This window comes from Xyrauchen texanus, chromosome 12 (genome assembly GCF_025860055.1).
Source record: "Xyrauchen texanus isolate HMW12.3.18 chromosome 12, RBS_HiC_50CHRs, whole genome shotgun sequence".
In the NCBI taxonomy this organism is placed as follows: Eukaryota; Metazoa; Chordata; class Actinopteri; order Cypriniformes; family Catostomidae; genus Xyrauchen; species Xyrauchen texanus.
Genome location: NC_068287.1, coordinates 44,492,450 through 44,504,503, shown reverse-complemented (window position 1 = coordinate 44,504,503; position 12,054 = coordinate 44,492,450). Strand labels below are relative to the sequence as shown.

Below are 12,054 nucleotides of genomic sequence, written 5' to 3'. Positions count from 1 at the left end.
AGATCACACAGTAGAGCAGAAGTGCAGATCCAGATGCAGTAATACAGAGAATCAACACCATTTTGTGTAAAGCAGAGAAAACAGTGAGAGAATGCACAAAGAGTCATTGCGCAAAGTATTCCCTACAAATGTCTTTTTTTCTAAGTGTGCAGATTCATAAATCATCACACACAGAACATTTAGTGGCTATACTTCAGCATTCACACTGTGTGTACATGATTATGGAAAACAAAATCTGCTGTTACACTGTAGAGCCACAATACCAGCTGCATTGTTATTCTGCCCCCTTGTGTTGTAGTTTGATAGTTTCCTAAAGGAATAGTTCACCCAAAAAAAAAAAGATTTCTCTCATCATTTACTCACCCTCATGCAATCCCAGATGTGTATGACTTTCTTTCATCTGCAGAAAAAATGAAGGTTATTAGAAAAACATATCTCAGCTTTCAATGCCTGTAACTGTTGGCCAGAACTCAGAAGGTCCAAAAAGCAGAGAAAACCAGCGTAAAAGAAATCCATACGACTCCAGTGGTTAAATCCATGTCTTCAGAGGTGATATGATACATTTTGGTCTGTTCCTCTCTCACACTTAAGTCATTATTAACTCTAAATATTTATTTCGCTTTCACATCTGAAGTTGAGAGAAACAAAGGGACTTAAATATTGATCTGTTTCTCACCCACACCTATCATATCACTTCTGAAGTCACGGATTAAACCACTGGAGTCTTATGGATTACGTTTATGCTGCTTTTATGTGCTTTTTGGAGCTTTAACATTCTGGTCACCATTCACTTGCATTGTATGGACCTACAGAGCTGAAATATTCTGCTGAAAATCTTCATTTGTGTTCTGCAGAAGACAGAAAGTCACACACATCTGGGATATCCTGAGAGTGAGTAAATGATGAGAGAATTTTCACAACATTATGAGTGAGAGGTGCAGAGAGGAAGTGGGATTAATTATTTATATACATTTTTAATGAAAAGAGCCGCTGACCTACATGTGGGTCGTTGACTCGCTTTATTCTAAAGTGTATATGAATTTATAAAGCGAAGATTAAGTGTATATTTTGTATTATGTAACTGGGCTGACCTGTTTTGTCACATTTCTGTTTTGTAGTTTTTCAGCATTTGCAATCCTCATGTTGCCTTCTTCATTTGAAATGATTCTAGAATGTGAAAAAACTAATTTTTAAAACTACAAATGTTCCACACAGTCTCAATTACTATGAGGTCATAAAAGCTGAATGATGTTAAGCATGTGTTTACAGCCACAATTTGGGATCAAACTGGACTGGAACTTTTTATAAAGAGGAGGGTTAGGTTCATGACACCAGTAATACTGCCGGCTGCGATCATGATCTTAAATAGTTTTCTGACAGATGAAGGGGACACAAAACTGCAGATCAAATTACAGTAAGACTCTGCAAAAACTCTAGTGGAAGTCTCTTTTGTTAAACATCATACCACAGCTATTTGTCTCTGTTGATTTTAAAGCAGTTTCAGTTTTAGTGATACTGTTAAAGTTTGCTTAACCCTTCTGTGACCTTTGGGACATTTTTGTATTTTTAATTTTATTTTTTCGATCATTTTGGCTGTTAATGTTAATGGCATACATTTTGCCAAAGGTGTGTATTTTGGGGTGAATTTTGATATTTCAACCTCAGTTCCTATAAAACATCTATAATACATTGTGTACACACAATAGTCACACTTGGGACCTTCAGGACAAAAATGTCCCCATTGAAACCCATTAAAACTGCAATATTTGATCCCAGTGCCATTAAAGCATAAAATAATGAATTGTATGATATTATGCTTTCATTATGAAGCCCTGGCTTCAAAATGTAAATTTTTATATTTTCCACCAGATGGCGTCATTTCCCTCATGTTTAGCCTATGGAGCAAATACAAGCTTTTCCCCTATTCTATGTTTGCTGTATTATAGAGACCTGCAGGACAATTGAATAAATGATGCAGATAAAATTGTGTGTGTGTGTGTGTGTGTGTGTGTGTGTGTGTGTGTGTGTGTGTGTGTGTGTTTTTATGAATGTCCGAGTGTGTTTTGTATGTGTGTATTGAGAAATTTGTGTGCTTGTAAAAAACAGTGGCATTATGTAAACAAACTGGCATTTAAAGGGAACATTTGGTAGTTATGATCAGGTCTGATGTTGGTTAAATAATCTAAGTCAGTGAAAGTCAGTCAGTCAGTCATATTTAATTAGGTTAGGTTAGGCCAGAGGTGGTTCAGCGGTTAAGGCTCTGGGTTACTGACTGAAAGGTCAGGGGTTCAAGGCCCTTGATCCTATCTGCTCCAGGGGAGCTGTTTCATTGCTAACCCTGCGCTATGACCCCAGCTTATTTGGGATATGCGAAAACAACTGCCTTTCATTGGCTCTGTACCTGTACTCTTTAAGTGAAGTCGAAAGTTATTCCAGAAATGTAGAGCAGCCACTGAGAAGGCTCGAATGCTTTCAGTTTGAGACGTGTCCTTAGACCTGTTAACCATAGACTATTGGTTCATCTGAGGTCTCTGGATGTATTGTGACGAAATGAAAGAAGATCTGAGATATATTGGTTAGCCAAACCATGTAAACCCTTATAAACAAACAATAATGCTTTGAACTGAATACGATGTTTCACTGGGAGCCAGTGGAGAGAGACCAGCACTGGTGAAATATGTTCCCTCTACTTCAGGACTGTCCGACTTGGCTATGTGATTCAGTTCATCAGGCGCCCGCCCAAGTTCAACGGCGTCCGCTTCACTGCGGCTGCCTTGTGCGTGGAGATCGCCTCCCTCCTACGGAAGGATGCGATAGAGCCTGTTCCTCCAGCCAAGATGAAGAAGGGGTTTTTACAGCCGCTACTTCATCGTACCCAAAAACGGCAGTGGGTTGCGGCCAATCTTGGACCTGCGAGTCCTGAACCTGGATTTGCACAGACTCAGTCATATGGTGGGCAACCTCAACTGCACAGCGGACACGCTGTCACAGCAGGTCATGCTCAGGGAAGAGTGGAGACTCCCCCCTTAGGTGGTCCAGCTGATTTGGAGTCGATTCGGTCAAGGGCAGTTGGACCTGTTTGCTTCCTGGTAATCCTCCCACTGCCTGCTCTGGTATTCTCTGACCGAGGCTCCCCTCGTCATCCTAGTGGCACATTATTTGCCCACCCGGACTGGGTTCTCAGAACTCACGCTCCTCTTATTTTTCTGATATGACATTATATATCTCTGGGTGTAAATAAGGTGGCTCCAAAAACTGCTTTTGTTTTTTTTCCAATCCAAAAAAATTGTTTATACGAATAAGCAATCAAAAGTTATAGCACTAAAAATAAATATTTATCCAAGTGTCCAAAAGCCTCTCCAAACAAATAAAACATAATAATTATACATAAGAACTAATTACACATGCAAACACAACAATGACTAAAGGTTTGCATAGCATGCAGACACGATTTTAGTCATGAGATTTCACAGAATGAGTTTCATTCTGTGTCATTTGAGTCATCATTGAGTCTGTATCATGTATTTGGCGCCATCTCCTGGTGGTCATATGTAACATTGTGCTTCATGTGGATAATCTAATGATCTATACATCTGATTAACTTGTGTGTGGGCTTGTTTGAAAGATAATCACCTCCTCTAATTAATGAAACCTTTGAAAAATTCTGAAATTTTATGTTCTGTTTAATTTTCGTGAAGTTATAAGTGAAAAGGCGGCATAAAAGCAACACCTGTTCACATGAAATGTAATTGTCAAAGACATATACTTCACTATATTTTTGTCTGTAAGTAAAACAAATAGACTCATAATGCCTAAATTGTAAAGTAGATTTCAAGCAATACCTATTTTGTGTTGTTAGACTGTAGTTATGAATATTTTAACTAATATTTGGCCCAAATCTGTCAATATTGACTGTATTTCTATTTCTCTATTTATTTTGTATTGATATTCAACCGGGAACATGGATCATATATCAAATATATAAATATAACACATACTGTATATACAGTAATACTTGTGCATATTGTATCATCTGATATTGTACATTGAGGATTATTTGGGATATTTTGTGTGTAATGTGGATATTGTGTATTACGTGTATACTGTGCAGTGTATTGTGTCCTCTTTATACTTTGTACGTGACTGCAATGATAGTAGCTCATGCACCAAAGACTTTCACTTACGGTTGCACTTTATATATATTATTTGATTTGATTTGATTTGAAAATCATTGTTCTGCTCTACTGTAATATGTATGATGTTAAGACAGTCAGTCATCTGAAACAATAAGGCACTTGACAAACTTGACAGCCAGCCAAAAATGTTTCAAACGCTGAACGAGAGGGAGAAAATGGGTCAATGTTTTGAAAAGCATGAGGGACAGAAAAAGAGTAAGAGAGAGAGAGAGAGAGAGAGAGATTGAAGCACAAATGACTGAGCAAGAGAAGATAAAGAAATATTTTCTACCTTGGACAACATAATGTCCTTCACAGACTGCTGGGTAAAAAGTCATATTGAAATGCATTCCTAAAGCGTTTCAGCATTACAGGAAAAACATAGCGTGGCTGGAACTAATCAGGAACCACTGGGGAAAGTTTAGTTCCTGGAGTCTCCAAGAAAAACACACTTCCTGTAACATCCAAAAACCAGTATTTGAGGGGCCAATCTAGCCCTGGGAAGTGTCTTTTGTGCTGGTTTTACCTTTTCCATGATAAATGAATTGTGCATAAAAATCATATGCTTTGTCAAAGATTATCCTCAGTGTTGGTATGTTTGGTGTGATACAAAACAGAGCTCTACTTTAAGAGCTTATTGTGAGATAAGGACAAACACATGGGCGGATTAGAACATAGTTACAGTGTGGCAATGGAGCATTTGAATATTAAGGAATTATACTTGCATGTTTCATGTATGAGTAGCAGGGCTAAGATGAAACCACATCTGTGATTACGACTATGGAGAGCTGAAAAGAGCCACTTTACCCTCTGGTTAAAAAGTGAATAGTGGGAGGAGTGTGTAAACTGGCAAAGCCTGAGAGTGCAGAGTACAGAGAGGGAGGGGAGGATAAGATCAACTGTGAACTCTGGACAAAAGGGTTGAACTAGAGCCCAGTATGTAGTTCAGCACGCAAGAGTTTTTTAGAAACATTTGCGGAGAGCAGAAGAGAGGAACACAAAGAGAAACTAGAGAAGAGCATTTCTTTAACATATACAATGGAAGGCATTGACTTTTCTTCAGTGAGTAAATCATTCTCTTAAGTCTTTTATTGTCATGTAGAAGAAAAGCTGGAAATAACAGTATTAGTAAGAAATAGTATGTGAAAGTGATTTAATAAAGCATGACTATATTCTCCATATTTATTCCCCTGCATAAAGTAATGCTAAACAGTTTATTGTTACAGATAATGCATATACATCTGACATTTTGCTTCATAAAGGAACAGTTAAGCCAAAAATAAACTGAAACCTCAACATGAAACTGACTTATTTCCTATTTAATACTTCAGCTAAACCTGTCTAAGCCTAAGCTGTTTGACTTTGAGGGCATTTCTATGATACACCACTTCACTGACAACTGGGAAAAGGTTCAGGACTTTCAAGCAAGACCAGACGATATCCTTATCGCCACTTATCCTAAAGCAGGTGTGTTAAATGAAGTGTTATAGTATTATAGTAGAAGCATTAGAACAGAAGAGCTACAGTTAGCATGTGATGTGAACGCTAATTAAAACTCTTAATCAGTTACAACACCATGAAATATGAGAATGGGACTTTGTATTTGTGTATCCAAACTGGCATTCAAAACAATGTTTATTTGAAATTAAATACAGGGTCTTTCCCCATCACTGATGTCATAGCAACCATAGTTTGAAAGGGGCGGTTCATCAAACAAATGTAAATTCTCTCATCATTTACTCATGCTCCCTCATGCTTTCTTTCTTCTGTAGAAAGTAAACAAATATCTTTAGAAGAACATTTCAGCTCTGTAGGTCCTTATAATGCAGGTGAATGGTGACCAGAAATCTGAAGGTCCAAAAGTGGATAAAAGTAATCCATAAGTAATCTATAACTTCAAAAGCGATATGATATGGGTGGGTGAGAAACCTTTTTTTACATATATATAAATCTCCACTTTCTCCACATTTTTCATATCTGACAGTCACATGTGGCTTCACATCTGAAAGTGAAAGTGAAGATTTATAAAAATAAAAAATATTAAATAATGATCTGTTTGTTACACACACCTATTATATCACTTTTGAATATATGGATTTAACCACTGGAGTCTTTTTACTTTAATGCTGCTTGTATGTGCTTTTTGGACCTTCAGATTTCTGGTCACCATTCACTTGCATTATAAGGACCAACAGAGCTGAGATATTCTTGTAAAAAAATATATTTTTTAGTTTGTGTTCTGCAGATGAAAGTAAGTCATACACATCTGGGATGGCATGAGGGTTCAAGCCCCAACACTGCCATGATGCCACTGTTGGGCCCTTGAGCAAGGCCCTTAACCCCATCTGCTCCAGGGGCGCCGTTCCATGGCTGACCCTGTGCTCTGACCCCAGCTTAGTTGGGATATGCAGTGGTGCAGTGGTGGTTGAGGCTCAGGGTTATTGACCAGAAGGTTGGTGGTTCAAGCCCCAGCACCACCAAGATGCCACTGTTGGGCTCTTGAACAAGACCCTTAACCGTATCTGCTCCAGGGGTGCCATATCATGGATGACCCCAGTTTAGCTGGGATATGTGGAAACTAATACATTTCACTGTATATATATGCAACAAAATGTGTGTATAATGTGTGACCAAAAGTTTATTTGAGGTGCATTTGGATATTCCTTATTTAGTAAATCGTTTTTACATTTTTGAAAGTTACTATTAATCTACGGGAAGGTTTTGCGGCATGCAACATTCTCAAACTTCTCAATTTTTCTGCTACTGTAGGTACCACCTGGGTGTCTTATATACTTGACCTTCTGTATTTTGGGAATGATGCTCCGGAGCGCCAGACGTCCCTGCCAATCTATATGAGAGTGCCATTCCTCGAGTCATGCTTTAAAGTGATGCCACCAGGTTTGAGACCTCATTTACAGTGGTGTTTAAAAGTCCACTTGTGAGAATGCTTCATACTTGAGTTTTGCTTTACTGACATGCATGCTTCTGTTATCTAAGCATCATTTCAGAACGGTCATGTGTGAATTCAATGGAAGCAAGGAAATCGGATATTTAAGGCGTGAACATTGGTGATTTAGAATAGTGCATCATCTTAAAAATATCATATTCATTTCTTTGTTAACATTTCTCAAAATCCTATAACATTTTAAATTCTAGGTTTACATTTTTAGTGTGAACTGTAAAAGAAATGGCAGTAGTCTGCCCTAAAATGTGAGTTCCACTTGACCTAATTTCAATAGAAATGGCTTGATGATTATTATCATCAAAGAAAGGTTGACACCTTGGTGTTGTCAGCATTGGGGGATCTCATCCTGAGCAAATTGTCATCAATTAATGGGAGTGGGTTTTGGAGAACCATCTTAGAAAATGGGATAAATGAGCTTCATTACCATACATATCAAATAGCAGATTTCTTCATTTATTTTTAGCACATTTTAACCTGGCAGCAGGAGGTACGGCACTTTTAACAGACTTCGAAATAGCCCTCTTGTGTTTATATGAATTGTTTGAGAATTCTTTAGAATAATGTTGTAATGTTGTAGAACTGCTGATGTAAAATTGTAAAGGAATATTAGATTGGTGCCATGGCAACGCATTAATTGTTAATATTATTTGGGTGTTTTTGAGGCACTTGGCATGCTTCAAATTTCGATGGCCATTAGGACTGGGCAAAAGTGTGTGTGTGCGTGTGTCTGTGCATAGGGGTGCGGTAATGTAGCGGTTAGTGCGCTGTGCTACGAACCTGGCGACCTGAGTTTGATTCCTGCTCATGGCCATCACCAGTGATGGTTATCTGAACTGGTCCCGGGCCTCCCTAGGACCCTAGGTTGACTCAGCCTAAAATGAGTACCTGGTGTGGTGTGTGAAACATCGCCACTGGGGAGACAAAGGTGGTCAGGTGTGGTGCTGGCCACCCACCCCCTCGTGTACCGTTCTGGCCTTCATAGGTGCTTGCTAACAGCACTTGCCCCTACAGACTGTTAAGGCTAAATGGGGGATCTTTGTGTGGGAGCAGCTCTCTGGGAATAAAAGTCCTTTTTGTATGAGTTAAGTGAGACGATATCTTATGATTTGATGACTTTGCCATTTTGTTCTTATGAATTGTTTGTAGGCTTCAGCTACTGCTTACTTTTATTTTGGTGTGACCACAATGGCACTTTTAATTCAGAAGCATATTTTATGTCTCCCTTGCAGGGACAGAACTGGCGGATAATCTTGCCACCTCTCCTCGCCTCATCAAAACTCATCTACCTGTTCAGCTCGTTCCCAAGTCCTTCTGGGAGCAGAACTCAAGGGTGTGGTACTGTATAAAGGACTAAACAATGCTATTAATCTGCCATTGTAGTCTACAGCCTGGAAACATCTTAACTGATCACCCTGACGTTCAATCTTTAATATTTCTAATTCACAAGCTATACAAAGGCAATCACTTCGCTACTCTACTAGTTGGCAGGCTGTGTGGGAACCTGTTAAACTTGAATTGTGCTGCTCTATACTGCAATTAAAACACAGTGTTCAATGTATAACGTACTGAATTTCATACACGTTTCATGACGTAATTATGATTTCTATTTAAATCCCTCCAGGTGGTGTATGTAGGTCGTAATGCAAAAGACAACGCGGTTTCCTATTACCATTTTGATCGAATGAACATGGCACAGCCTGAAGCGGGAGATTGGGACACCTTCTTACAGAACTTTATGAAAGGAAAGAGTAAGTAAAATAGTTGAATATAGATTATTGGTCATTTATATCTTATTGGTGCAATGCATAACTAAAGACACATTTAAATATGTGATAACTATTAAACCATTGGGAGGGTGTCATTGAGGAAGTGTTTTAACATCAGCACTTTTCCCCACAGATGTGTTTGGCCCTTGGTTCGACCATGTCAGTGGGTGGTGGGAGAAGAAAAAGACATATTCTAACTTACTGTACTTGTTCTATGAAGATATGGCTGAAGTAAGTTCAGTTTACAAAGTACATTTTTTTCAAGCTCAGTTAAAAACACTCTGCCTGGCCAAAAAACTACATTGTTGTTTGGATTTAAATAAGCAGATGTTTAAGAGCTTATGATTGGATCATTATTGCAGAGATTAATGTGTTTCAGCTGTTCTTTTAACCCTAACTGATGCAGTGTGTAGCTTCTCATTTCTTAAACCACCATGTCAGAAGACATATCCTGTGGTCGTGGAAAAGATGTTATTGTGTTTCAGAATGGGGCAAATTATTGGCCTGCATCAAGAATAGAAAACGACCAATGAGATTGCTGAAATCACTGGAATTGGTTTAAGAACACGTAAGAACGTCACGGAAGAAATGTGGTCAAAAATCTTGAATGATCGTAATCAGAGATGTGAAAACTCACGATGAAGTCACATCGGAAAAAATCGACATGGTTATGTTTAATAGTGAAAGTAAGAGCATTTCCACACACACCAGTGTGACGAGAACTTACAGGATTGGGACGAAACGGCTGTGTGGCCACAAGAAAGACACTTTTTAATGAGGATAATCGGACAAAAAGACTTCAATTTGCTAGGAAGCATTGGAGATGGACTGTGGAGCGATGGAAAAGGGTCATGGGGTCTGATGAGTCCAGATTTACCCTATCCCAAAGCGATGGGTGCGTCAGGGTAAGAAGGGAAGTGCATGAAGAGATGCACCCATCATGCATAGTGTCCACTGTACAAGCCTCTGGAGGCAGTGTTATGATCTGGGGTTACTCAACCTGAATGTACTGGATGACCAGGTTATCCCATCAATGGATGTTTTCTTCCCTGGCAGCACGGGCATATTCCAGGACGACAATGTCAAGATTCATCGGGCTCAAGTTGTGAAACAGTGGTTCAGGGAGCGTGAGGAATCATTTACACATGAATTGGCCACCACAGAGTCCTGACCTTTAACCCCCATTGAAAGTCTTTGGGATGTGCTGGAGAGTGGGAGTAGTTCAACTCCCCCGTCATCAATACAAGATCTCGGCCAAAGACTAAAGCAACTCTGGATGGAAATAAATGTTGTGATGTTGCATAAGGTTATCGAAGCAATGCCACGATGAATGCACACTGTAATCAAAGCTAAAGGCGGTCCGATAGTAGAGTATGTGACTTTATTTGGACAGGCAGTGTAAGGCTAAAGTGTATATCATGTCTTCTTCAGGACACTGGACGTGAGGTGGAACGTTTGTGCTCCTTCTTGGGTTTGTCCACCCCGCTTGAGGAGAGACAGAAAATAACAAATGGAGTTCAGTTTGATGCCATGAAACAGAACAAGATGACCAACTATTCCACAGTCCCAGTCATGGACTTCAAGATCTCACCCTTCATGCGGAAAGGTCGGCCAATCTCTGATCTGATGTTGCCTTCTTTAAACCGTTTATTCCTCTCGCATAACTTGCATCTCTTTGTTTGTGTTTCTAAAGGTAAAGTCGGAGATTGGAAAACTCACTTCACAGTGGCACAAAATGAAATGTTTGATGAGGTCTACAAACAAAAGATGAAGAACACAACTGTCAAGTTCCGGACAGAAATTTAAGGCTTGTGTTCTGGACATTGCTACATAATAGTCCCTAAACACATTAGGCACTCATTTACTCGGCTAATTACTTAGCATTTAATATTCTTCAAAACATACGTCTGTTTGAGCGTACCGGCCAGCCTAACATAGCAACCATGAGTTTACCAATGCCATGAGTTTGGGATGGGACTTTCTATTTGCCCTACCAATGGCAGATGGTAGACCATCCTAGGCTGTTCAACGATAACGTCCTGTCCCTGATACAGTAAATGTGTACCCTTTTCTTTCTTCTTTAATAAGATCTTATACCACTAACATTCCTGATGTGATAACAGTACAATCATCTACTTCTATTTGTATTTGATGTTATTTAGATCTTATTTACATGTAAAGTTCTCAATTTCACCATCATTTGTATTTGCTAATAGGCAAATTTATGTAACTTTACTTCAGTAACACATCACACTTCTATGAGTTTAAACATGCCGAATATGTTTAAATGTGTCATGTTTTGGGGATTGCAGCCATCTGGTGAAATAACTCAAATAAATAACATGATTTATAAATGATGTTGTGGCTATAATGGCCACTAGATGGCTGCAGTGTTTCAGTAATTCTAGTTTTGCGTTTGGACCAAGAGAAGACACAGAATAAGAATTTTGACCAAATGTCCCCATAAGGATAGTAAAACCCAAAATTTTTGACCTTGTGGGGACATTTTGTCGGTCCCCATGAGGAAAACAGCTTATAAATCATACTAAATTATGTTTTTTGAAAATGTAAAAATGCAGAAAGTTTTCTGTGAGGGTTAGGTTTAGGGGTAGGGTTAGGTTTAGGGGATAGAATATAAAGTTTGTACAGTATAAAAACCATTATGTCTATGGAAAGTCCCCATAAAACATGGAAACACTACATGTGTGTGTGTGCATGTGTGTGTGTGTGCATGCGTATGTGAGAGTGTGTGTGTGAGAGTGTGTGTGTATGTGTGGGTATGTGAGTGTGTGTGCATGCGTGTGTGAGAGTGTGCGCATGCGTGTGTGTGTGTGAGTGTGTGTGCATGCGTGTGTGTGTGTAGAGTGTGCGCATGCGTGTGTGTGAGTGTGTGTGCATGCGTGTGTTACTCAAAGTAAATATCAGAGTCATAGTTCATTTCTATGAACTATGACTCCATTTATCTTTCTCTCTCTCTGCTCTGTGTGTGTGTGTGTGTGTGTGTGTGTGTGTGTGTGTGTGCGCGTGTATTTATCACTTTGTGGGTACCAAATGTCCCCATAAGGATAGTAAAACCCAAAATTTTTGACCTTGTGGGGACATTTTGTCGGTCCCCATGAGGAAAACTGCTTATAAATCATACTAAATT

General features: G+C 39.1%; 1 protein-coding gene across 1 annotated transcript; it reads left to right on the top strand.

Annotated features, from left to right (window-relative positions):
* The first annotated feature begins 5,069 nt into the window (after window positions 1–5,069).
* Window positions 5,070–12,049, top strand: LOC127653207 (cytosolic sulfotransferase 3-like). The gene is made up of 8 exons (XM_052139811.1): window positions 5,070–5,237; window positions 5,507–5,642; window positions 6,945–7,073; window positions 8,370–8,470; window positions 8,762–8,888; window positions 9,040–9,137; window positions 10,338–10,512; window positions 10,600–12,049. The coding sequence occupies exons 1-8, from the start codon at window positions 5,214–5,216 to the stop codon at window positions 10,710–10,712; spliced, it is 903 nt and encodes a 300-aa protein (XP_051995771.1). The 5' UTR covers window positions 5,070–5,213; the 3' UTR covers window positions 10,713–12,049.
* The last annotated feature ends 5 nt before the right edge of the window (window positions 12,050–12,054 follow it).